At 31.3% G+C, this 24,096-nt stretch overlaps 1 protein-coding gene across 1 annotated transcript in view; it reads left to right on the plus strand.

Annotated features, from left to right (window-relative positions):
• Window positions 1-24,096, plus strand: part of LOC145291279 (F-actin-capping protein subunit beta-like) — a 116,729-nt gene that overhangs the window by 69,121 nt on the left and 23,512 nt on the right. The window contains exons 2-3 of the mRNA XM_080136925.1: window positions 13,980-14,069; window positions 23,530-23,651. Of these exons, the coding sequence (XP_079993051.1) occupies window positions 13,980-14,069; window positions 23,530-23,651 (212 nt within the window). The remainder of the gene's footprint in view (window positions 1-13,979; window positions 14,070-23,529; window positions 23,652-24,096) is intronic.

The raw sequence follows: 24,096 nt of genomic DNA on the forward strand, positions 1-24,096 counted from the left end.
CCACAATAGTTGGTGCACTCTCTTGGATCAAATTTACTTGTTAATTATCCCATTTAATATGCAACTGAAAGGTTAGAATAGACTAAAGAACACCCACGGAGTTGAAGTGTTTCACCTTTTGTAGCGTTCAACATCGACTCTCCCTAACCACGTCCATGTGTGAACGTGGAATATGATCTGTCCATATGGAAGACTTGCAGCAACTAAAAATGATTAGTGTTTTTACGATATCCTGAGAATTCGTCATCCATGATTTGTCTCTGATATCATGATCTACACCTGATTCTGCTTGCCATTCTATTCTAATACAATTCTAAATCAATGTTCCTCTGTATAAAAGTTATGGACATTATTTTAGTTTTTAGATTTTAATACAAGAAAACGAAACAAGAAGTAAGCTACATTGTGGTAGAACTTTCTATTATACTAATAACAATACTCCATAGATACAGAGATAAAACAAACAAGATCTTATTTGTCTAAGATGAGCAGGTTACATTTATCTAATTTTTTTGTTGTGGAAGATGAATAATATATACTGTAAATTTTATTACTCCATGTAGAAAGAGGATTTACTCCATGGCTTTGAAAAAGAAAATCCCTCTGTAATTTTAATACTACTTACTAAACTACTCGTAATTATTATACCCCCTACGCAAATATAAACAAAACAAAAAAAAAACTTATTGAATAAAATCTTTTTTTTTTTTTATGAAGAGTCCCTGGTATACCAGATGTAATGAATAATACTTATGATGCTTAAGAAAGCCTGAAAAACTATTTTGGATGTCATGTTAAAAATATTTTTTGAGCTGTTGTATTGTGCTATGTTAATGTTATCAATCTCCTCTAATACTGTAAATTAATTGCTGAGAAATCTGATACAATAATTAGTTTAGGGTAATGTCTGTTCAAAGGATTTTTCAACCATATTAAAAAACATAATGGGAGAAACTTGGGCTTTTACAATGTAGTTATTCTGAAAAAAAAAAGTTTTTTTATAATTAATGTTTTTAAACATTAATATAATCTCAAATAGCCTTTGTGACTCATTAGTATCCCCCTTCTCTCAAATCTCATAATTGAAAATATATGACGGATGGTATTTTGAAACTTTTCGTCAGATGAAAATTTTTTAGTATGTTAAGCAAACTTGCTATTGCTGATCAATATATATATATATATATATATATATATATATATATATATATATATATACCTTTGTATATACATTATACTACAAAAAATTGCAAAATGAATTTTTCTAAAATTGAATACATCATCGTAAATAGAATTGCCATTGTTAAAAATTAATATTCTCTGAATTTTATCCAAAGTGTAGTATCTGTTCTGTCTTCAGTTAAGTGACAGACAATAAATTCATCCCCACACTCTCAAAAGAGAGGAGGTAATGTCTTTATTTACTTGCCTTCCTATGGGATAAAGTTAGATACCTGGTTAGCTTTTTTATGTGAAGAAATCCAGGCCCCCCAAACAGTGACGCTCTGAATGAAATGCAAAATTTGTATAGTTTTCTTCATAAAATATGTAAGCACCTAATTAAATTAAAATCATATTTTATTTTAATTAACTAAAGAATTTACAGTTGCATTACATTTACATACTATTATTAAACATTTTTAGGCTAATGAACAAATTTAATTAGTTTAATGATTTAACTCGACTGTTTTGGAAATATTGGCTTTCCAGTTCTGGGATTGTGATAATTATATATTATCACATTTAATACTGTAAAAAAAAAAAAATGCTAGGAAACTTTCAATACAATAATTAGGTTAAAAGTAATTGGGTATTCAATAGATTTGATGGAAATCTTGAATATCATTGGAACAGCAGAAGATAGAAACTTTGGGATTTTTGATGTTATTTGCTTAATTTAAAATTCATTTTCTATTAAAATTAGTGATACATAAAAATATTTGTTTGAAAGAAAATATGAATGAATATATAAATATCATATAAATAAGGCTGTTATTTGTTGCATTTAAGAAATGAAAGAAAAAGCCCCAGAGTTGCAGCATTATTTCTTATTTGTTTATTCTTAGTTTGATTCATGTAAAGTATAATGGTAAATCTTGATGAAATAGTTTTCTGATAATTTTGGACCAATTTTACTTTTTATTTTTATTTTTTTTTAAATTGTCCTCATCTGGCAAGAGAGGGCTGAGTGCAGGGTCAGCATTTACTGCCATACAACCTCACGACTGCTATATAACTTATGTAAGATGTAAAGAAGGAGTACTCATGATTTTATCAGAAGTATCAGCTGACAAAATTTTGCCTATACTGCCTTCACTCTTCTAGCCGTACTGTGTCACCTCCACCATAACAGTCTCCCACCTACAACGTATTGTCATTTAGCACCATCTCTTTGTGAGGACAATAATCGATAGGATGCGGCAGTCTCATGCATCTTTTACACTCAGTTTTGGGCTTAACTTGCTCTTCAGGTCTCTTTCTCTTTCTTTTCTAAAATCTGTTTCTTTGCTAAAAATGATGAATTTCTTCACATTTTTGACAAATAAAAATAACCGTATTTTGTATTGAACAAAACACCTGACGAAGGCCGGAGGGCAAAACTGCCAAAACGTTGTGACAATAACAACCAAGATGAGGAAGTCAGTCCGACAATCTCAATCAATGAAAACACCTCATCTTAAAAATACGGACAATTACTAAAAATAACCGTATGGAAAACTTAAAACATGCAAAATTGTAGGAGATATGTTAATATTTCGAGTAGTCCTTTGTTCTTTAAAGAAACATAAAATTTTCAACTTTGTACAACATTCACTCATTGTCATAACACAAGTCAGTTAACGAGTTCTCTTTCTACTGATTGGCAAAGAAGAAAAAAAAAAAAAAAAAAATGAACATGTGTGCATTCATCTCTGCATGAAAAAAATAACGTAAGGCAAACGAACGATTAAAACAGAAAAACGAACGTTACGTGAAAAATGGCTTAAATAATACAGGGTTCAATATTTAAATTTAAAAAATCGAAAAAAAAAACCCCATCTTACACCACGATTGGAACCCAAAATGTTTAGATAATGAACCAAGGCCTTAACTACCTGCGCTAAAGCGGCGTATATAAAGTTTGTTCGGTTTATCAACTATTTAAAGTAAATCAGGTCACGACGTCATGACATCATCTGACGCATGCGTTATTGACCCTCCCCCCTGTCGAATCTGTCTAGACATCTCTCTCTCTCACTTCGTCTGCCTTACTCTAAAGACTGGAAAATGGCGTCTGGCTGTTTTTATTTAAAAAAAAACAACTTTGATCGTTAATATTTTTTGTAAGCGTATTTTTTTTTTTTTTTACTTCACATGTTTGGCTTGGCTTTATTTTTCGTTTAACTATCGTATCTACCTATTTTGAATGTGGTAATAACTTTGGTAACATTGCCATAGCGTAGAAGTTCATAGTTTAGCTTTATTTAATTTTTTTTTTTACCGATAACAACATTTTTAAATTGTAAATTCAGACCGTCATTAGAGGTTGCTGACGTCAAGATCACATGACATGACTCAGCGGGTTTTAAATACAAGTTGAACCAAAATAAACAGCTGCGTGTATACTTTATGTAGAAGAGTTGGCGGCCGTATTTTTTGGGGCAGTTATAAATCGATTTAAAAATATGTAATGTTTAACATTAAAATGTCACTTTTTTGCCCCCCCCCCCTGCAGAAAATCGATCAGTTGACGCACTTCTGATGGTCACTTTGGGCCAATTTTTCGATATTTGTCGTCCGGAAGGTGGGGGCTTTCATATGAGACCAAGTTTGTGAATTTTTGTTGTGTCTGTCGAAAGTTTTTAGCAGACACACAAACATACACACATTTTCGCTTATATATATATATATATATATATATATATATATATATATGTTTTTGTTTACATATGTCGCTGGGAATTTGGTGTCAATTTAAAAAACAAAACATATGATGTTATGGCGAGTATAGTTAGTTTGATTGGACTGTTTGGTTATTTCAGAGTCTGATGTGTTTTCTATAATAGTTAGTTTGTGGTTATTAAATCTAAAAGTTAATTTTTTTATTGTTAAATCTATATCTAAAATGTAATTTTGTTTTGCTTATGTGTCCACTATTCAGTCATTTTGTACAAAACATGTAAAATTACCATTGGTACAATCATAGGTGTGGCAGCGGTATGCATGAATCTGTGATTAAGTGCTGACAAACTAGACTCTTAGGTTTATTGCAATATTGTGTAGTGTTATTTAAGCACTCCTCTCCCCAATATGTAAACTTAATAAATTAGGTGGTTGTCTTTTAGCATTAATGGGTGGTTCCTTAAAAATGGAATTGCGTGTTAGGTGTAACCTGAGTTGTAAAATCTCTAGTTAAAGAACATGGAAGTTTATGTTGGCAGACTGCAAATGTGGTCTTATGTGTTTTCTTTTTCTTATCTCTAAGTAGGTGTCCATTTATGGATGCTATCTTCTTAATGACTAATTTAACACATTTTTATAGAGAAGTAACTTTAGTAGAATTGTATTAATTTATGAATCTGATAGGTATAATTATGGGGTCTAAACAAATGCATTTTATATGGATGATGGCGCTAGATATAATGGAATTTTTAGACCAATAGGGTGGTTGCTATAATAGTTTAGGAATTTGTGATTGTTTATCAGTTTAGAATTGAGGTGCATGAATATTCAATGGTAAATGTTATTGTGTGTTGCTAATTGTTAACATTAATGACAATTTAGTAAATAGTCTAATCCATGTGAAGAAAACTATCTACAATAGTGGATAAGTTTAAGGGGGATAGTTGCTAATTAATTTGGTCTATAATATATGTATACATATGTTTGCATAGCTGAACGCCATTTTTGTACCTATGGCAGTACCTTCGATTTTTTTTTTTTTAATGTTTATCATTAAATCAAAAATTATTGTGTGTAAAAAAAAAAAAAAAAAAAAAAAAAAAAAAAAATCCATTATATTGCTCAAGTCTTTTATTTTATTCAGAAAATCTTTGTAAGTTCTTTATTAACTTGGATACCCTCATTATATTAGAGGATTTATGGAGGACAGGTGTTCATTGTTATTAAAATTGCTTTGTTTGGAAGAGGATTTTTTTTTTTTTTTTTTAAGTGGATGGTATTGTTAATATATTCTGAAATGTTTGTGGTTGAATATGTGATCAATTCATTCTGATATTGATTCTGTAAGTATATCTATTCCTAATACTAATAGGTCAACCTGGAGGTGTTAAAGGATTTTGGTACTTTGTAGATGTCATTTGTGCTATTGAAGGTTACATTTTTTTAATTAAAATTTATCGAAAAATATTAGGAAAAATTCCCACTTTGGAATATTTAAATTTGTTCATAGTTTGGAGAAAATTCTGATATCTAATTTCTTCCACTTTAATATTTTTAGATCTTATATATTTCTACAGAAGTGCTATGCACATTTTTTTTTTGTTTGCATCACAATGAACAATTAGTTATATATCTCATTTTTACTATGCTAATATTATAATAAAAAAAATGAATATTTAACTATACTTTTACCTTTTATTGAGATTGTCGGACTGATTTCCTCATCTTGGTTGTTATAGTCACAACGTTTCGGCCGTTTTGCCCTCCGGCCTTCATCAGGTGTTTTGTATCGAACTGGGGAACCGTTTGCTAGGAGTCTCGAAACCAACCCTTTATTCTTATTATCGGGGTACCATGTTCGGACTCCAGCTAGACTCTGGGACATAGTTGCTGATTCTCTGTTTTGAATGTTACTTTTTACTGCCTTTGTTCAGGATTGAACTCCACACCTTTGGGTACAACGTCTAGGACCACTCGGCCATATGTCACTACAACAATTCTTAGTTGGTTTTTGTTAATGTTAAACCTATGTTGTTATTCAAGGTTTTCTCTCTCTATTAGAGGTGTCCAAATTGCATTCAGCTCTACGCTTGGTTTGCTCAGTAGGTTATGTCCGAGCATGTGAGCTGTTTCTTTAAGTTTTCTCACTTTCCAGTGGGTCTCTCTGTTTATTATTTTTACTTCATCCCATAGGGGGCGATGGTTCCCCCCTCTCCATCCAGACATGGTTGGCTATACCCGATTTTTTCGTCTCCCCTTTAGTTACCGCTTTTCGGTGTTCTTTCACCCTTACTTTGAGGGGGCAGCATGTTTCACCCTTGTAAACCTTTCTGCAACTGCATGGGATGAAGTATATGCAGTTTTTGGTCATGTTCTCCTCCATGCAGGGCTTGACTCGTACCAGGTGTCGTCTGAGTGTTGACTCGCTCTTGAATACCATCCTGATGTTGTAGGGGGCACATATTCTCTGAATCTTTTCGGAGATGCCTCATATGTATGGTAGGCAGACCGTTGGTGGTTTTTGGGTTTCATTCTCCTCTCTTATACTATTAACACGTCTGGTGGATAGTATGCTATCGGGGTAGTTGTTACAACGGAGGGTATTCTTCAACCTGACCATTTCTTGGTGGTATGTAATGGTGTCACTACTTATTGTCTCTGCTCGAGGTGTAGGCAGTGTGCGATTGGATGTTTGATACTGTATGGGTGATGGGAGTTGAAGTTAAGGTATTGTCCGGTGAAGGTAGGCTTGCGATATACGGATGTCTTAAACCCATGCTCTGTGTGTGATATAAGTATATCAAGGAAGGCCAGTTGGTTATCTTTTTCTTTCTCCATTGTGAACTGTATCAATGGTCTTATTGAGTTCACATGGTCTAGGAGAGCCTGGATGTCTTCCTGATGGAATGCTTCGAAGACATGCCTTAGGTTCAGCTCCCTTAAAGCCAACCATGTGGCTAAGATACGTTGATGACACCTTCATACTCTGGCCCCATCAGGAAGACATTCAGGCTCTCCTAGACCATGTGAACTCAATAAGACCATCGATACAGTTCACAATGGAGAAAGAAAAAAAAAAGATAACCAACTGTTACCCAAAGGTGCTGAGTTCAATCCTGAACGAAGGCAGTGAAAAGTAACATTCAAAACAGAGAATCAGCAACTATGTCCCAGAGCCTAGCTGGAGTCCGAACATGGTACCCCCATAATAATAATAAAGGGTTGGTTTCAAGACTCCTAACAAACGGTTCCCCAGTTCGATACAAAACACCTGATGAAGGCCGGAGGGCAAAACGGCCGAAACGTTGTGACTATAACAACCAAGATGAGGAAGTCAGTCCGACAATCTCAATAAATTAAAACACCTCATCTCAAAAATACAGACACTCTACTTTTACCTATTCAAAAGTGATATTTGTCTACTTTAAATGTATCATTTCAAACTATTTTCTCTTTATTAAAACAATTACTAGAATGTTAAAAAAAAGTTTATAGTTTTTAATTCTCTTTATCTAACTTTTTTTTATTCATGAATATTAATATTTAAAGATTTAAAATAAGGAATTAAAAAAACAAACAAACCAGCCAATCATATTTTCTTTATAAATAATCATTGTTAAATTGAATCTTTCCTTTTTATGCATCTATAAAGCCGCAACAATAATCCCAACTTTAAAGATTAGGTTTGCTTGCACAGTGATACAATTACAAAGTAGACTGTTTAGTTCACAACTCATTTTATAACTTGCCTTTCACTCAAGTCCTTCAGAATTAATGTTTCCTTTAACCAATCCCCAAATACCAGTCATCATCACTCTCTTAATAATGATTTATCAGCTAGGTCATATTAGTTCTCTTTAAAATATAAATTACTGCTTAAAAAAAACTGTTTAGCTGTAATCAACTATTACTGTCTGTAAAAACATTTTTTTTCCTTCTTGCAATGTATGTAACAAGTTATCAGCTTTTCGTTTGTATATTTTTTTTATTTAACAATAAACAGTCAAATGTTTCACCCAATCAAGTTTTTAGTTCTGTGTACATTGTTGCAATCAATCTCCCAATATATGCTGCATTTAATTTTAACCACACTCGGATATCTAATATATAAAAGTCCATGTCTGTCTCCATATTTCCAAACTCTATCGCTTCCAAAACTAAAATTTGCAGAGTGGCGCTAGTGTTCTCAAATGATTGGATTTTTTATGGACCGTTCTTTCATGGATCTTTAGTTGGTTGAAATAGTTTTTAAAGGATTAAAAATGGGTCAAAATTTAAAAAATCGTTATACATTTTGTACATTCATCTTAGTTTATTTTTAATCAGTTCATATGCGTTTGAATGCTACAGTTTTGCTTTTGGTTTAGATTCAAGCTGATAACACCCAAATATTTTTTTTTACTTTTGAAGTTACGACTCTATAGTAATATATGAAATCTGGACGAATTAAAATATCATATTTAAGCATATTTTACGACCGGGCAAGCTAGTGTAAGTATATAACAATAGCTTGACGAATCCTCATGAGGATGAAATGTGGAAAATTCTGTTAACTGTCATGTATATTTTCAAAACTTTCTACCTAGCTCTACTCATGTATTGAGAGCTGTTGAAGTAAATACTGAAAATATATATGATTTAGTCTTAAAGAAAATCACTGAACATTATAAATTTTGGAACAGTCTCTAGGCATAAGGGTGGGCAATGTGGATTATATTTAGCTTAAGTTTTATGCAAAATTCAGATTCCTTGAATTTTAAAAAAATTGACAATATTTATTAGACATCAATTAAATATTCTCCATATATCAGTTTCTTAGTAGTATTTTAGGGGGACATAATATGGACAGAACCTTGCATTTGAAAATTAAAATATTTCAGATTTATATTAAATTTGTTCCATGGTTATTAGATACCAATTAAGCAAGATTCCCTGAAGTTCAATTTCTTAAGACCTCAAATTTTGGACATTTTCTTAAATCAAAATCCTATTAATATATTATAATCAAAGTTGGAGTGAGAATTATAGACATAAGGTTAGTATCATTGCAAAACTGTTTTGTTTGGGAATTACTTTTATCCGTGTTTAAATGTATTGATTAAAAACTAGTAGTATAGAAATAAAATATTGAAGAAAAGTAATTGATAATTGTATTTACGATAATAACAGTTAAAAGCATTTTCAATAAAAAAAATATCAGTGTAAACAAGATTTCAAATTAAGAAAAAAACGTTTTTCTATTGTATAAAATTTGTTTGTTGCTTTTGGATCCAAATTGAAATAACTTCCATATGCTAAACTGAATCTATGGCTTAAAAAATCCCAGTTTTCCATGGAATATGCAATTGAAATATCTTTTTCTGTCTCAGTTTGTCTGTTATAAACCCCATGAGAAAAGTTGATATTTTTACTGATTTTCGGGTATTTAGTAAATAAAGTGTGTTCATTTGGCGATTTCAAATATAATAAAAACATTAATGTAAATTGTTTACAATTTTCAAGTGCATTCAATGTGTATGGAGGGTAAAATTATCTTACTTTTTCTAGTTTTGTTCCCAAGATAAATAGTTTTTGCTTATGCTAACACACACACATTATATATATATATATATATATATATATATATATATATATATATATATATATATATATACTATTTTTTGTTACACCAGTGAATAATTTTACCCATAATGAATTAGTTGAATTTATCTGTTTATTTTTCAACATTTTTTATTTTACTCGGTGTATTTGTATCTGATTCTTGTATGTTTTATGGCACAAGTTATTTTTTTTGTCCTTATTTTTTTTGTCCTTATTTTTTTTTGTCCTTATTTTTTTTTGTCCTTATTTTTTTGGTCCTTTTTGTCCTTATTTTTTTGTCCTTATTTTTTTTAATTAATTAAAGCAACTAATTATCTAAAATAAGAATAAGTGAACGATTTCATTGTTTTTTTTTACTCGCATCAAATTCGCATCCATTTATAACTCAATTCTTAATAAGATATTTAAATTCCAACCTTGTAGTACATTTGAATAAATAGCAATTACTCTTATCTTTTGAGCATTTATTCAAACTGCACAATTAAGATACTTTGTTCCATTATACAACTGGCCTATCATCATAATACATGGAATGCTGTTTTCAATCCTCATTATTCTTAATGAACATTTTTGATTTAGCATTTTTCTATTCTTGCCCTACTTTAACTAAAGCAATGGAATTATTTTTGTAGTCATCCATGCGATAACAATATCACATGAAGCAATAAAACTAAAAATCTTTTTGAAAATTCTGTGTGCCTTATTGATTTTTATTGTACAGCATTGTTTAAATTAGATATGTACTCTTTGCCTACAATTACTTGGTTCTAAAATGGCAAGTTTTTACACAATGATATTAAGACATGTTAGTAGTTTAATAACTTATTTCTTTTTGTCAAGATTATGAAGGTGACAAACCAACATTGTGAGATGCTGAGCTAACCTGATATTTTTTTTAGAAATTGCCTCTATAGCTTGGAATCCAGATTTTAGGTTTTCTTGATCTCATCTGATTGAGATTCTGAATTCGTCTACGTTTTAAGTTTCACTCTACCAACTACTGAACAAGGCTACAAAATATTGGCCAACATGCATCAACCCACTAAGTGACTAGAGGCAGTGTTGTTGCCAACTGAGATGCCCTGTATATTACTGTTTTATTACAAATCTAACCCTGACTCAGTGATAAAGAATCATCACTACATTAAAATGTGTTGTGTGTAGGGCAAATATTATTCTGGTTGCTTCCCAAATGATTTCATTTATCTCTGATAGTGTCAACTTGAAATGAATCGTTTGAATTAAATTATTTTCTAAATATCCGTTGTATCTAATTTCAGCCAAAATCTATAATATAAATGTTGTCTCTGTCTGGAGATACAATTGAAAACAAACATGTTAAACAATTTTTCTCTAATAAGAAATCCAATGGTGCTTTTAATCTTGTCTTTTTAAAAAAATTTTTTTTTATTATTAAAAAAATTTTTTTGCAATAATATTGTGGAGTCTGATTACATGCCAGTCATTCATAAGTAGTAAATGTTTTATTTTACTTTGTTTTTTTTTAATAATTTGAAAATTATAAAAATATGTATTCAGTGCTGAGAGCAGGAGGATACGGGTGGGTCCTTACTCATTCTTGATGGGAGGATACTAGTCTATATAATACTAAGTCATGCTTATTTGCACATTGGATATTTTAAATGGTGGGAGGAAGTAGGAATAGATGAGGAAGTGCTGACTTAAATAATATTTTAATGAAACGATAAGTGATAGGAGGAGGGGGAATAATATGAATAAAGACATTTTGGAAAGGCTTTGGATGTTTCATCAAAACTTTATCTAACAGACTTTGTCTATTGATTCGATATTGATTGTCGCTTTATATATTTATCTAATGTACAGGTTGGAACGAGAAAAGTGTCACCCTAGAGAAAACAACACTACAGCTTTATTTTAAACTTTTATTGAAAAAAAATTCAATTCAGGTAACTTGATGATGTAATAGAGCTGACATCTATTCACTGTAGTCGATTTCAACCGCAATCACCACCTCTACATGGGCCCGGAACTGGGAGCATGCCTTTTCCATAAGTGCCGGCGGGAGCTCAGCGGATACTTGCAGATGGCTTTGATATTGTGGGAGGTCATGTTGGTAATGTTCTTGACGTATGACCAAACAAAGTAGTCCAGCAGGTTTAGGGTGAAGGAAAAGAGAAGGGTACAAAGTTGTAGCACTCCTTCTGAAGCCAAGCCTTGGTTTCTTCTGACTTGTGGGCTGGTGCTGAGTCCTGCTGCCACATCCAGGGTCTGCTAGCGGCCACCTAATTGCACCAGGGGATTACTCTTCAGCACATCCAGGTACTCTTTGGTATTGTCTTTTCTAGGGCGACAATTTCATCGTTCCACCCTTTATAATGTGCCAATGTTGACACAACAGATTATGAGTTGTCAAGTATTATATAATTCTGATCTGTATTGTATTTTCATGTTAATATTTTTGTTATAGTGGAAATCAGTTCAAAGTTTTTAAAAAGAATTTAATTTGTCTTTATTTGGCTATGTATTATTTGTGGTTTTTAAGCACTCAATATAAAATCAGTGTGCATTGCTTCAGAACTTACTCGAGTTTGCTTATTTAATGTTTCTAATATTTCTTTTCAAATTATCAAATGAAAATGTTTCTTGTACTGAAGTTTCACTATTGTATGACATCCACTTTATCATCGATACAACTTTCTACTGGAGGTCACAATGTCAATAAGCATATATACATTCTCTTTGTGTTAAAGACTAAAGTATTCTTATACATATGCACATTTTAAACACTTAGATTAACCTATTAAAAAAACATTAACAGTACAAATATTGTATACTTTGGGTAGTTTGGGTATTTTTTTTTTTTTTTTTTTTGTAAATAAATTACTAGTTGTTAATACAATAAAGGATATAATTAGATGAATTTAGTACAAAGTAGGACTTTAAAAAAATCTGTTTTAATGGTTTTGGATCTTAAAGCCTTGTCCAAAGATCAACCAGTATCTGATCAGTCCAGATAATATCTAATGACCCAGAACTGTTGTAGTTTCAGATTAGTAATCAGTCCTCAGCTTGCAAGGTCACTAAGATCAGGTTTCAGATACATCATTTACTATTCCAAAATACTCCTCCATCTAAATACTAACCAGTGTAAACAAAAATTGAACTTCTTTACAGCTTTTCTTTGAGTATCTTCTCTATATATAAAAGCGAAAATGTGTGGGTGTGTGTGTCACAAAAAGTTTCAACATGGGCCACGGATTTTCGGCAGATAGGTATAATTTTAAAGCTCCAACCTTCGCCCGACAAATATAGAAAAATTGGCCAAAAACATTAATTCCTTCACCCTAAACTGGGCCCTTTTCTACAAGGAGGGTGCCGAAAAAATCGTCCCTTCATTTTCTCTGCTCCTGCTACTACGACAATGACGTCATGTTTGACCTAGAAAACGTTCACGTTAGTTTAAACCACCTGCAAGTGTTTTTAAAGATTTAATTTTATCCATTATTAAGTGTAGGTCTCTTTGGCGTAGGGGTAATGTGTCGGGCATTTTTTTTCCGCCTTAGCCTCGATGCTTCGGGTTCGAGCCTGTCTTTCTACCTAAACTTTTTTCCTCTTTTACATCTTTTTTTTTCTTTTTATTTTATTTCATTTATTTTTTTTTTATTTTTTTTTTTTTTTTACGTTTGTTCGCTGTTTTGCTTTGGTGGTGCTATTTTTTAAATCGTATTTCCAAGTTTAATTAAAGTTTTATGATATATTTTTTTTATTCAATTGTAAGGTTGAAGTATAGAATAGGTACAAAACACCCTCCCCTCCCCATGTTAAGAATGACTTTTTAAATAATGTTATTATTTACGTCAGGATCACTCTCTGCACTAGTACCGTTTTGGTTTTTCCAATTTTTCTTAACATGTTTTTTTATAATATTAAAACAAGGTCACCCTCTCCTACATACACACCCCTAAACACCCGGGCGATGTCAGGTACCCCCGCTAGTTATATATATTTCTGTGCACTCTGACACCATTTAATGTGATACATTTTTCCTTACAATTATTACATCATTTGTTGACTCCAAAGCATTTTTATCACTGAAGGGATGGAGATTGTAAAATTTAAATACTTTGGTTGAAAAAAGTTTTCTCAAGCAGTTTTTAAAAAGATTTCAGGAGTTTTCAGTCTAAGAGCAATTAGATTTTTGTATGACTTTGATAGGAAAACTGATATTTGAAAGATGAGGAGTTTGACTGACTGCTCTAGAGATTTTCTACAAGGCATTATTCAGGGAATGCTAACACTATCTTTACTGTTGGTAGCTTCAAGTAGAAATACCTATTTAAGCAAAGAAAATTGAGGAGGAAAAGGAAATTATTCATTTCTCTGAACAAAAACATGCACACACTTGGTGTGCGTGTGTGTTTTTTATTTTATATATTTTTTTCATGTTGAAAATTTATTGCTTGGTTATGTTTCATATTTTTTGTAAGTTTTTTTTTTTCTCTTTTTTTTTCCAGACGGAACAACAGTTGGATTGTGCATTAGATTTGATGCGAAGATTGCCACCCCAACAAATAGAAAAAAACTTAAGTGATCTTATAGATGTTGTAAGTAAAACATTTTTATTTCCTAAAATCATTTTCTTTACAGAATATTTCCATTTAAAAATATTTCTAAATGGTTGTATAGATGCATCAAATATTAATGATCATAAATGGAGAAAAGTTTAAGAAAATATGTCAATTATTTTCTTTTTTGCCCTAAGAACAGATATTTCTTTTTTTTTTCTAAAAATCTTTACTTTAAGTCAGTTTTATCTTTAAAAAGAGGTTGTGTCCCCTTTTCTGTGAAATTGAGATCAATCAGGCAAATTCATTGATTTAAAAGTTATAACGGTATCTGACTTAACAAAACAAAGTTAAAACAAACATAACAAAATATCTCCCTCTTATCAAAATCTTTATCTCATTGTGAGCTGGTGATCGGTGGAGGGGGATTATAAAAAAAGATTTGATAGGTTTTGGTTTGATGCATTAAGTTAAATTCAGTCTTTCAAAACACACTTGTTTTGAAAAGTGTGTGTGTGTGTGTGGGGGGGATAATCACACTTTGTTGCATCTTATGAATTTTTAATTATCTTCCTTGATGACTTATTGAATATTCTTGTCATCTTTATCATATTTTTTATTTTTTATTCACCGGTTCATAAATTCAATTAATATAACTTTTATTTTAATTTTATTAATCATTTTTACATAAAATCATGTTTTAGCAATAAAATACTACTAAAAACATGATTTTATGTAAAAACGATTCTGAAACACAAACTTAAACTACTAAATTATCCAGTTCATTTTTAAAAACACCAAACGTAGATGAAATAGTCTGGTAAGTTTGGTAAAATTTGAACAAACCTCAGTCGTATTTTGATAAAGCTGTGCATCTTTCCTTCTGACCTAGATAATTGAACAGCTTACTTTGTCTTTCTCAAATAGTCAACTTGTCTCTCTTTTCATCATTGTGTTTAATGCTGTAACCAATTGAATCATTTAGTCTGTGCTTTGTGAGAATTATGTGCACCAGTTAATATTGGATTTTTTTTTGTTATTTATGATACTATTTAATGGGTCACATATCATATCATATTTTATTTTAATGTGTGTGTGTGTATATATATATATATATATATATATATATATATATATATATATATATATATATTAAGAATTAGATGTACATCTCTAGCATTTCCCAGAAGTCTTATTTTCATTTGTGCTTATCTTTATTTAAAAAGTTATTTTTTAAATAGGAGTTTGAAAATCAAACTGAATTACTGCATTAATTATTAAATTATTAAGCAAAATCGTTATAAAGCTGTAACTAATTTTGTTATGCTAATGTTTTAATTGTTATAAAATTATTCAATGTAAATAACTTTCAAACCTTTCAACATTTTTAATACATATAGATTTTTAAAAAATTTTCAAGCCAGAAATTAATTCCTATCCAGTTCTTTAAGTATAGTTAAATCATTTTAAAAAAGAATTAAAAGAAATTTATTTCATTATAATATTGTATTTTTTTTATTTCAAGCATTTGATTAATGGTTAAAAAAAAAAAAAGATTCAGACATGTTTTTTTTTTTTTTTGGGGGGGGGGGGTGATAAACATAATTGCTTTAAGTGTTAATCCATAAAAGATGTACATGCTACTTGAATGCATAAGGTGATCTCATAATTAGAAAATCTAATTTTAAAAAAATGATGACTTTGCACATTACAATGTTAATAAGCTTTTTTGTTTTAATATTTTCTAAGTTATAACCTGCAAATAAAATCTATTTTGGTATAAATTGTACTTAGCTGAAATAAAATGATTATTTTTACTGCATCACATACTTCAAAATTTAATATCTTGGCTCAAATGCAATTCCATGGTCAGCACCATTGTACTTGATCCAATGTTGGCAATGATTTCACGCTAAATCGATCCCATCACAAGAAAAAAACAAAAACTTGGCAAACTGTCAAAATATTTTTGACTTTGATTCATATTGTTGTACACTTTGTGGTATTTTGTGTATGTGTTCATGGTTCAGAAAAAGTAATGAGCTTTAAAAGGCAGAAGTTTGAAAAGGAAGACTAGAATGTTTAATTTTATCAGTTTTACTTGATTCTGTAAGCTAACCTCTTTTAATCTTTTTTATATTTCTCCTTGTCAAAATGTTTGCAACTTTTGATAAATTAGTTTAAATCATAATAAAATAGTGTCCTGATGTACACTCTATTACTAGCATTACAAGCGTATGCTGTATTTTTGTGGACATCGGCAATATTACATACCTAATATGTTCAACAAGTTATATCTTTTCTATTTGTGGATCAATTTTTAAAAGAATTACATTAATGGAAAGAGAATAGAATAAGCTTTCCAATGATGTTAATTTATTTTTCTTTTATGCGTTCAATGTTTTTATGCTCCAAGTTAAAAATGAAAAAAAAAACGTCAAAAATGACGACAGTAAAAAGGGAAACTGTTTTTTCAATGTTTGCATTTCATACGTTAGGTTTGGATACAAATGTGTGGGGTCAAATTTGATTGGATATGGCTGAAATTTTACAGGCTATATAAGCATAGAAGACTGGAGTTTGATTTATATTTTTACGATCACAGGAAGCAAAGTTATGACCAAGCAAAGTTGACAAAGAATATTTCAAAATTTATATGATAAATCGGTATATATCATCCATTTTCATATAGAATTATTTCAGAATTATTTCAGAATTATTTTCATGTATAATATGTAAATATTTGATAATTATTGTGCAGAAATTTCTTTAAAATATTATCTTTTATAGAAATTCAAATCTGCTTAATGGAAAAACGGCTTGCTATGCACTGACTTTATTTTTTCAAATTTGATTTTCAAACAATACTATTTTGTTTTTAATGCTTTTAGTACACATACTAAAAAGCATTAAAAAACAACAAAATGTAGTAAGTACATGCGTTTCTATTATCATTGTATTTATAACTGCTTACTTGTACCTAAGGTAGAATTGTGGTTTTTAGTGGTTTGTTTACAAAAAAAAACAACATATATAACAAATAAAAGGTACTTGTGCACTTATGCTACCATGCTGAAATAATGTTATTATTTAGAAACCTATTCTTAATGTGGGAAAGGAAGGGTGTTTTGTTAACTATTCTGTACTTTCACTTCAGAATTAAATAAAATATATCGTGAAACTTGAATTTATTTTTAACTCATTGTCAAGACCCATTTTTTGAATCTGTAAAACAAACTCATTTTTTTTTTTTAACTGAGGATATCTAAATAATAATAATAATTAGACGGTTCAATAAAGAAGTTCATCGTGATGCATTTTGTAAATTTTTACCTCGTTTCCACCTTAACATTTTTCTTTAAAATGACTTTTTCGAGTATGCTGAAAACGAATATCGCATTTAAATTTTTTGCAAATAAGTACCTTTCCGGATATTAAGCAATGTCATTTCTTACGCTATTGCTGGTGGCCATCTTGGTACGTGCATTTGCGTATAGTTTCTCGGGGTTACGTTTGTGCGCTCACACATACCAAGATGGCCACCAGCGATAACATAAATGACATTACTTAATATCCGAAAAACTACTTATTTGCAGAAAATTTAAATGCGATATTCGTTTTCAGCATACCCTAAAACCTATAAAAGTAATCATTTTAAATGTTAAGGTAGAAACAAGGTAAAAAATGACTGTTTTATTTCTTTGTTTACATAGTTGAATTTTCAGTAAAACAGAATAGAAATGACAAAAATTACCATCAACTGGTGAATATATAGTTGTTGCTTATCAGGATTCCTGATATCCTGGTACTGTGAAAGTTACATTAAGGATTCGTGTAGAGTACGATTTATGGTTGCGTCTCAGAAAATAGGGGTATATTTTGGGCCAGATAGAGGATTTACAAAATTACAAGTTGAACTGGTCCCAAAATGTAGAAGTTCTGGTCAACTATGGGAATTTCCATCTTTTACAGAACTCCAAAATCTATATGAAAAATTTTCTTCAATTTATTTCTGAGATTAATAGTATCTACTCAATTTATTTTTTCTTTAAGGAGAGTAGTAAATACTGGCCATGAATGCTCTTCAGGCATTCAATGGCTACACCCAGATTAAGCTCTTGTTTGGTGAGGAGGCAGGAAAATGCCTATTGTCAATAAAGCTATATTTAAATACCACTATAATACTTAGTTTTGTTCGTGAACAGACGCCCACTGTATGATACCATGCGCCAGTTTAAAAAAATTGGAATCTGTACGTGTGAATTTATAATTCATGACTTATGATAAAGCGATTTGACTGCATCATCAGAAAGAGCACACAATTTTACGTCAGAGTGCCAAGTTTCATGAGAATAGCTTGAAAAATAAATAAATGGTGGCGAAATTACCAAATTTCTTAAAAATGTTGAGGTCTGTAATTTTCTAAAGAAAAATGTCCATCGAAAAGCCTAAATTTTGGCACTTAAAATTCTCATAACTTTTGAACTATTGATGGTATTTGCATAATTTAAACGTTTTTAAACAGTGTGGAAGATCATTTTTAAATTAAAAATATTTAGGTATGAAAGAAATTAACCAGAAGCAACATTGTCAACATTTCATATTGTCACACAGAATCCATTTTAAAATGAATAAACAAGAGCCATGTTAAAACAAATTGCAGCCAGTATCTCACCTAGTGATATGTTTTTTTAGTTAGTTCTTTTTAACTATTTGAATACATAATTTTGCACCCGATTTGAAAGTTTGGGGTCTTTTAAACTTGATCCTAGCTAGAAAACATTAACCCACCGTTCACTATGATCAATTATTTATCTTGCTCACGTCCACAAGCTAAATTCTAGGGACTATCACAATTAAGATTTAAAAAAAAAAAAAAAAAAAAAAAAAGTATTCCAACAGGTATTTTTTTTTTATTTAGAGTTTTATTGAGTGATTCTCTTTTTTCAATTTTCTTATCTGTTTGCTTTTGCTGAGGATAGGGCATCTTTCCAGATCCCAACCGAGAGTTCTTTTTAAAGATTCTAATATTCCCTTTAAGCACAATTGTTTGGATTTCTCTTGCACTCGGTTCGCCAGATATATTCATCAAATAGTTTTTGAAATACTCCATCATTGGTTTCTTTTCATGCACATAAGATCTTGGTATTTAGTTATCTTCTCTCTCTCAGCTCAATTTAAGCCAGAATCATTAGTGACACTGACTTTAACTAGGGTTGCTACTTTCTCCTCCTCGTTCCATATAATTACATGAGGTTTAATAGATTTTCTATTTAGCTACGAATTGCATTGTTTTAGTGGATGGTGTATAAGTTATTTCAAACAGTTCTTTCTGGTATATGTTCCCAGAACATGTTGTTACACTGGATATTCAATTTTTTATAAATGATCCAATGGAATTATTTACACATCATTGTGTTGTGTTGTATAGTAGCCATCTTTCAGCAGAACCTTACAACTGGATGTCGGATGGTTTATGCTCTTTGTATGGCAGAATCTTGTACTTGTTGGTATAACTGATAACTCATCTTCTTGAAAACATTGATCACCAAGCATTGATCTTGGGCAAATGTTTTCATCCTTTTCTGATCATAGTAAAGCAATCCTCTTGAGTCAGTTTACAGAACTTTACTTATCTATATACACGTTAGAAAAGCATTTCATCCAAGGCATGAAAATTGTTGAACAAAATGTTTTTACTATAGGCTTAAAAAATAAAGGTATAAGATTCAATTTGAAATTTATTTATCTTCAAAGTGCACTTTTATAAATTTTACAAAGTAAGGTATAAAAATTTAATTTAAATTGAATGAAAAAATTACCCTGGATTTATTTTATGAAATGTACATTCTGTTGCACTTAAAAAAAAAAAAAAAATCATTGAAAATTTTATAGCTATATCATTAATTGCTAGATGAAAGATAATGTTTTTAAATTGCAACAAAATGTACATTACATAAACTTGTATCTTATCTTTTAAAGATTATATTTTAAAACTCCCCTTCTCTCTAATTCAGTTTGTATTTCTCCTCACACCACAACTCATTTTTGCAACCCCCTCTTTGTATTATTACAGGTCTGAATATTCTCTGTTTCAGTTTGTATTTCTCCTCACACCACAACTCATTTTTGTGACCCCCTCTTTGTATTATTACAGGTCTGAATATTCTCTCTGTTTCAGTTTGTATTTCTCCTCACACCACAACTCATTTTTTTGCAACCCCCTCTTTGTAATACAGGTCTGAATAATGAGAAAATCTGAATTTTTTTTTGGACAAAAACTTTAAAATAACTTTTAGATTAATTTTTTTTTAAAACTTCTTTCAGAATAAAAAATCTTTAAAATTTAATAAAGAACATATTTCATATAGGTTTCATTAAAAATATTCAGTACATAACAAGAAAAATAGAGATGAAAATTTCAAAAGGACTGTATAACTGGTTACGGTCAATAGTAGTCCTCGCCAGTGAAAGTCTTTTTTTATTGTTATTCTATTATTTAAAACATTTTGTATCCTGCTCTTTCGCGCGAGGATTAATTTCTGAGATAGTTCTTCCAGAAAATATTTGGTACATTATTGGTTGGATCATTCTTTCAGTTTTCTATTAATGGAAGGTTGTTGTGTATTTCTGGCAATCCTTTTTTAAAGCTACTTCTATGGCAGGCTTGTTTGGCATTTCTGTCTTATTTGTGAAACGGCCTTGTCCAAAATGTTTGGCCAGTTTGTGATGGAAGTTATTTTACTGGATTTTGTTTCTTATTGTTTATGTATCATCATAAGTTTTCGGTTTTGAGATCTCATTAGATATTGGCCAGTGCTCATCTAGTTTGAAAGTGTGTTTCAATAAAATTGTGTGATCTTTTCTGCCTACATTTTTTTTAAAACTTAATCTGTTGCATGTGTCCGTCTCCATAACATGCCATCTTCCAACTTAACCCCCCATTCTCTTAAGTTCCTTTTGTGTGTCTGGTATTGTCTCATTCGCATAGAAATGGTGAGAGACTGCATTATTCAAAAGCAACTGCAAGTCACCATTTTTATTTATTTTTGTGTCCAGCAACTAAACCCTACAAAGCACATATACATGTTACTCAGGTAAGTTATGATTTTCTTGGCAATTCATAATAGTGGCTTGATATTAGTGGTTAATTTCTTAGACTCATACCTTCTATTTTTTATTTATTTTTAACTGTTTTCCAACTGCTGGAAAACCGCCTCTGTAGTACTAGTCTTCAAGAATTCTGGTGAAAGAACTGACCCACTAAATTATCGCCCCATTAGCCTCCTCCCGCTTTTCGCCAAAATATTTGAGTCCTTAGTTAATCAAGCCCTAGTCCAGCACCTAACAGCTGCTAAACTCCTGATTGACAAACAATATGGATTCAGGCAAGCCCGTTCAACAGCAGATATCTTAACTGTAGTTTCTGAACGTATATACCGTTCATTGGATAAAACAGGGGAGGGTAGAGCGGTGGCCCTTGATATATCTAAGGCCTTTGACAGGGTATGGCACGATGGTCTTCTAAGGAAAATTAGATCATATGGAATCACTGGAAGAATTCATAATGTAATTAAATCCTTCTTAAGTAATAGAAAAATCAAAGTTGTCCTCGACAGTCGTACATCCAAACAATATGACATCCTTGGACCTCTATTATTCCTGATATTCATAAACGACCTCCCTGATAAAATTGTTTCGGAGATGGGTATATTTGCCGATGACACCACTCTCTATAACAGATATGAGGGGAAAACAAATGAACACATATCCAAGGAAATGGCAGAAACACTAGAGGATGACCTCCAATCCGTAGTGGAATGGGGACAAAAATGGTTGGTCACATTCAATGCTGCCAAGACTAAGCTTGTTTCCTTCAATAACTACAAGAAACCTTCTCTACCACCAATAGCAATGGCCAAGAACACATTGCCTGAAAGTACTTCCTTTAAACTCCTCGGCCTAACGTTTATAGGGAATATGAACTGGAATAGATACATTGAGAGCATTGCCAAGGCTGCTGCAAGGAAGGTTGGCTCCCTCTACCGTGCTAGAAAACTACTTACGCCTGACAGTATCCTATACCTCTATAAGGCAACCATTCGCCCATGTATGGAGTACTGTTGTCACATCTGGGCTGGTGCATCTGCTGCTTGTCTCTCGCTCCTGGGCAGGGTTCAAAAGAGAGTTGCCAACCTGATAGGTCCTGAACTGTCATCTAGACTTCAGCCTCTGTCCCATCGACGAGATGTTGCATCCCTCTGCCTGTTCTACAAATACTTTAATGGTGAATGCTCTGACGAACTGCAAACACTTGTACCTCCCCGACGTAACTACCCCCGACAAACCCGACAAGCTACTAAGTCTCATCCCTTTACAGTAGAGATCCCTAGGTGCAAGAAAGCCTTTTACTCCAATAGTTTCTTCCCCAGAACTGCGGGTCTTTGGAACTCCCTTCCGGGATTCTGCTTTCCCAACTGCAATGATATGCAGAAGTTCAAGTGTAATGTTAACAAACATCTTTCTACTCATCTCCCTTCATAATGACCCCGCTAATTAAGTCCCTGATAGTAGCCCCCTGCTTCAAAGTGGCACTGTGCCTTGTTTGGGGTGAAAATTGAATAAATAAAAAAAAAAAAAAAAAAAAGAAAAAAAAAAACTGGGGATGGCATTCACTTGTTCATTCAGAGACCCCAGTCAATTTTGGCTCTTGTGTTATTTGAATCTCTCTTGCACTTGAATCATTGAGTATATTCACTTTTTTGTGATCAGGTAGATGCAATGATTACTGGGATGTTTGTAGATAAGCTTCCATATTTGGTGTGAATTCTGATTTATCATGTGACAATCTGGTTTGCCTTGCATATTAGTTTATGTTTCATTTTTTTGGTCCCTGATGCTAATCAGAAAAAACTTATGATTTTATCACTATTTGAGTCAAAATCTTTGAAGACTCCAGTTTCTTCCCTACAAAGGAAGTGAAAGTGTTCCAAACTTGCATTTTCTTGCAAATCTCTGAATTACTTTCATTAGTGTTTGCTCAGAATTCACTAAAAGTTAGGATTAATGGTTGTTTACATGAAACAAGTACTGATGATCCCAGAAAATTTTTTGTTAAATATCAATCCACCAAAATTTATTGATGCTTGTTTTTATTATACATTTAATAATAATTGCGCACCTATGCTTTAACAAAGGGAGCATATTTTGTCTTTGGTCAATTGAACATAATGACAAAAAAAAAAAAATCAGATGTATCTTTGCTTACACTATAAAAAAGAAATAAGATTCAGATTTCAAATTTAAAATGGATTTATAAATAGAAAAATGTCTAAAGAAAAAATGTTGGTAGCCATTTTTCTTCAATCTAAACTAATGACTTATTAAGTGTAAGAATATATTAAAGTTTTTGAAATGCATGGATGCTAACTATCAAGTATTTAAAAAAATGTATTACTTTATTTCTCACTTTGCTGTCAATCTTTTTGCCTCTCTTCAGGCCCCAGCATTATGTGAGGATCTTCTCTCATCTGTGGATCAGCCATTGAAAGTAGCCCGAGACAAAATTGCTGGCAGAGATTATCTTCTCTGTGATTACAACAGAGATGGTGATTCTTACAGGTAAGTGTGTGTTTGTAGTGTATATGTGTGTGTGTGTGTGTTTGATAATAAAAGAGTGTTCTCTATCACATTATAACATTCTTAAAACATTTTATTCCAGATTAGGCTTATGAGACCAGAATTTTAACTTCTAAACAATACTAATATATATAAGTGGGCTCTCTAGTCAAGTGGAAAATAGTACATGTAGAAATTTAGACAATGCATATACACTGTCTAAATGAGATATTTAAAATTATAAACTTTAAACTCTAAAGATTCACCAGACCTATTAAACAGTAAAAATGAAATAACAAATAACTGTATACAGAGAATAAACTTTACTTTAGGATAACAACTGGTAAGTGACTCAATATGTCACATGCTATCCAATTTTTTCCAAACAGTTATATCATACCCAATTTAACTCACAATGGCAAATTTTATATATAAACACAAATTCATA

Source organism: Euprymna scolopes, chromosome 2 (assembly GCF_053919585.1).
Source record: "Euprymna scolopes isolate OS-2025 chromosome 2, ASM5391958v1, whole genome shotgun sequence".
NCBI classification, from domain to species: domain Eukaryota; kingdom Metazoa; phylum Mollusca; class Cephalopoda; order Sepiida; family Sepiolidae; genus Euprymna; species Euprymna scolopes.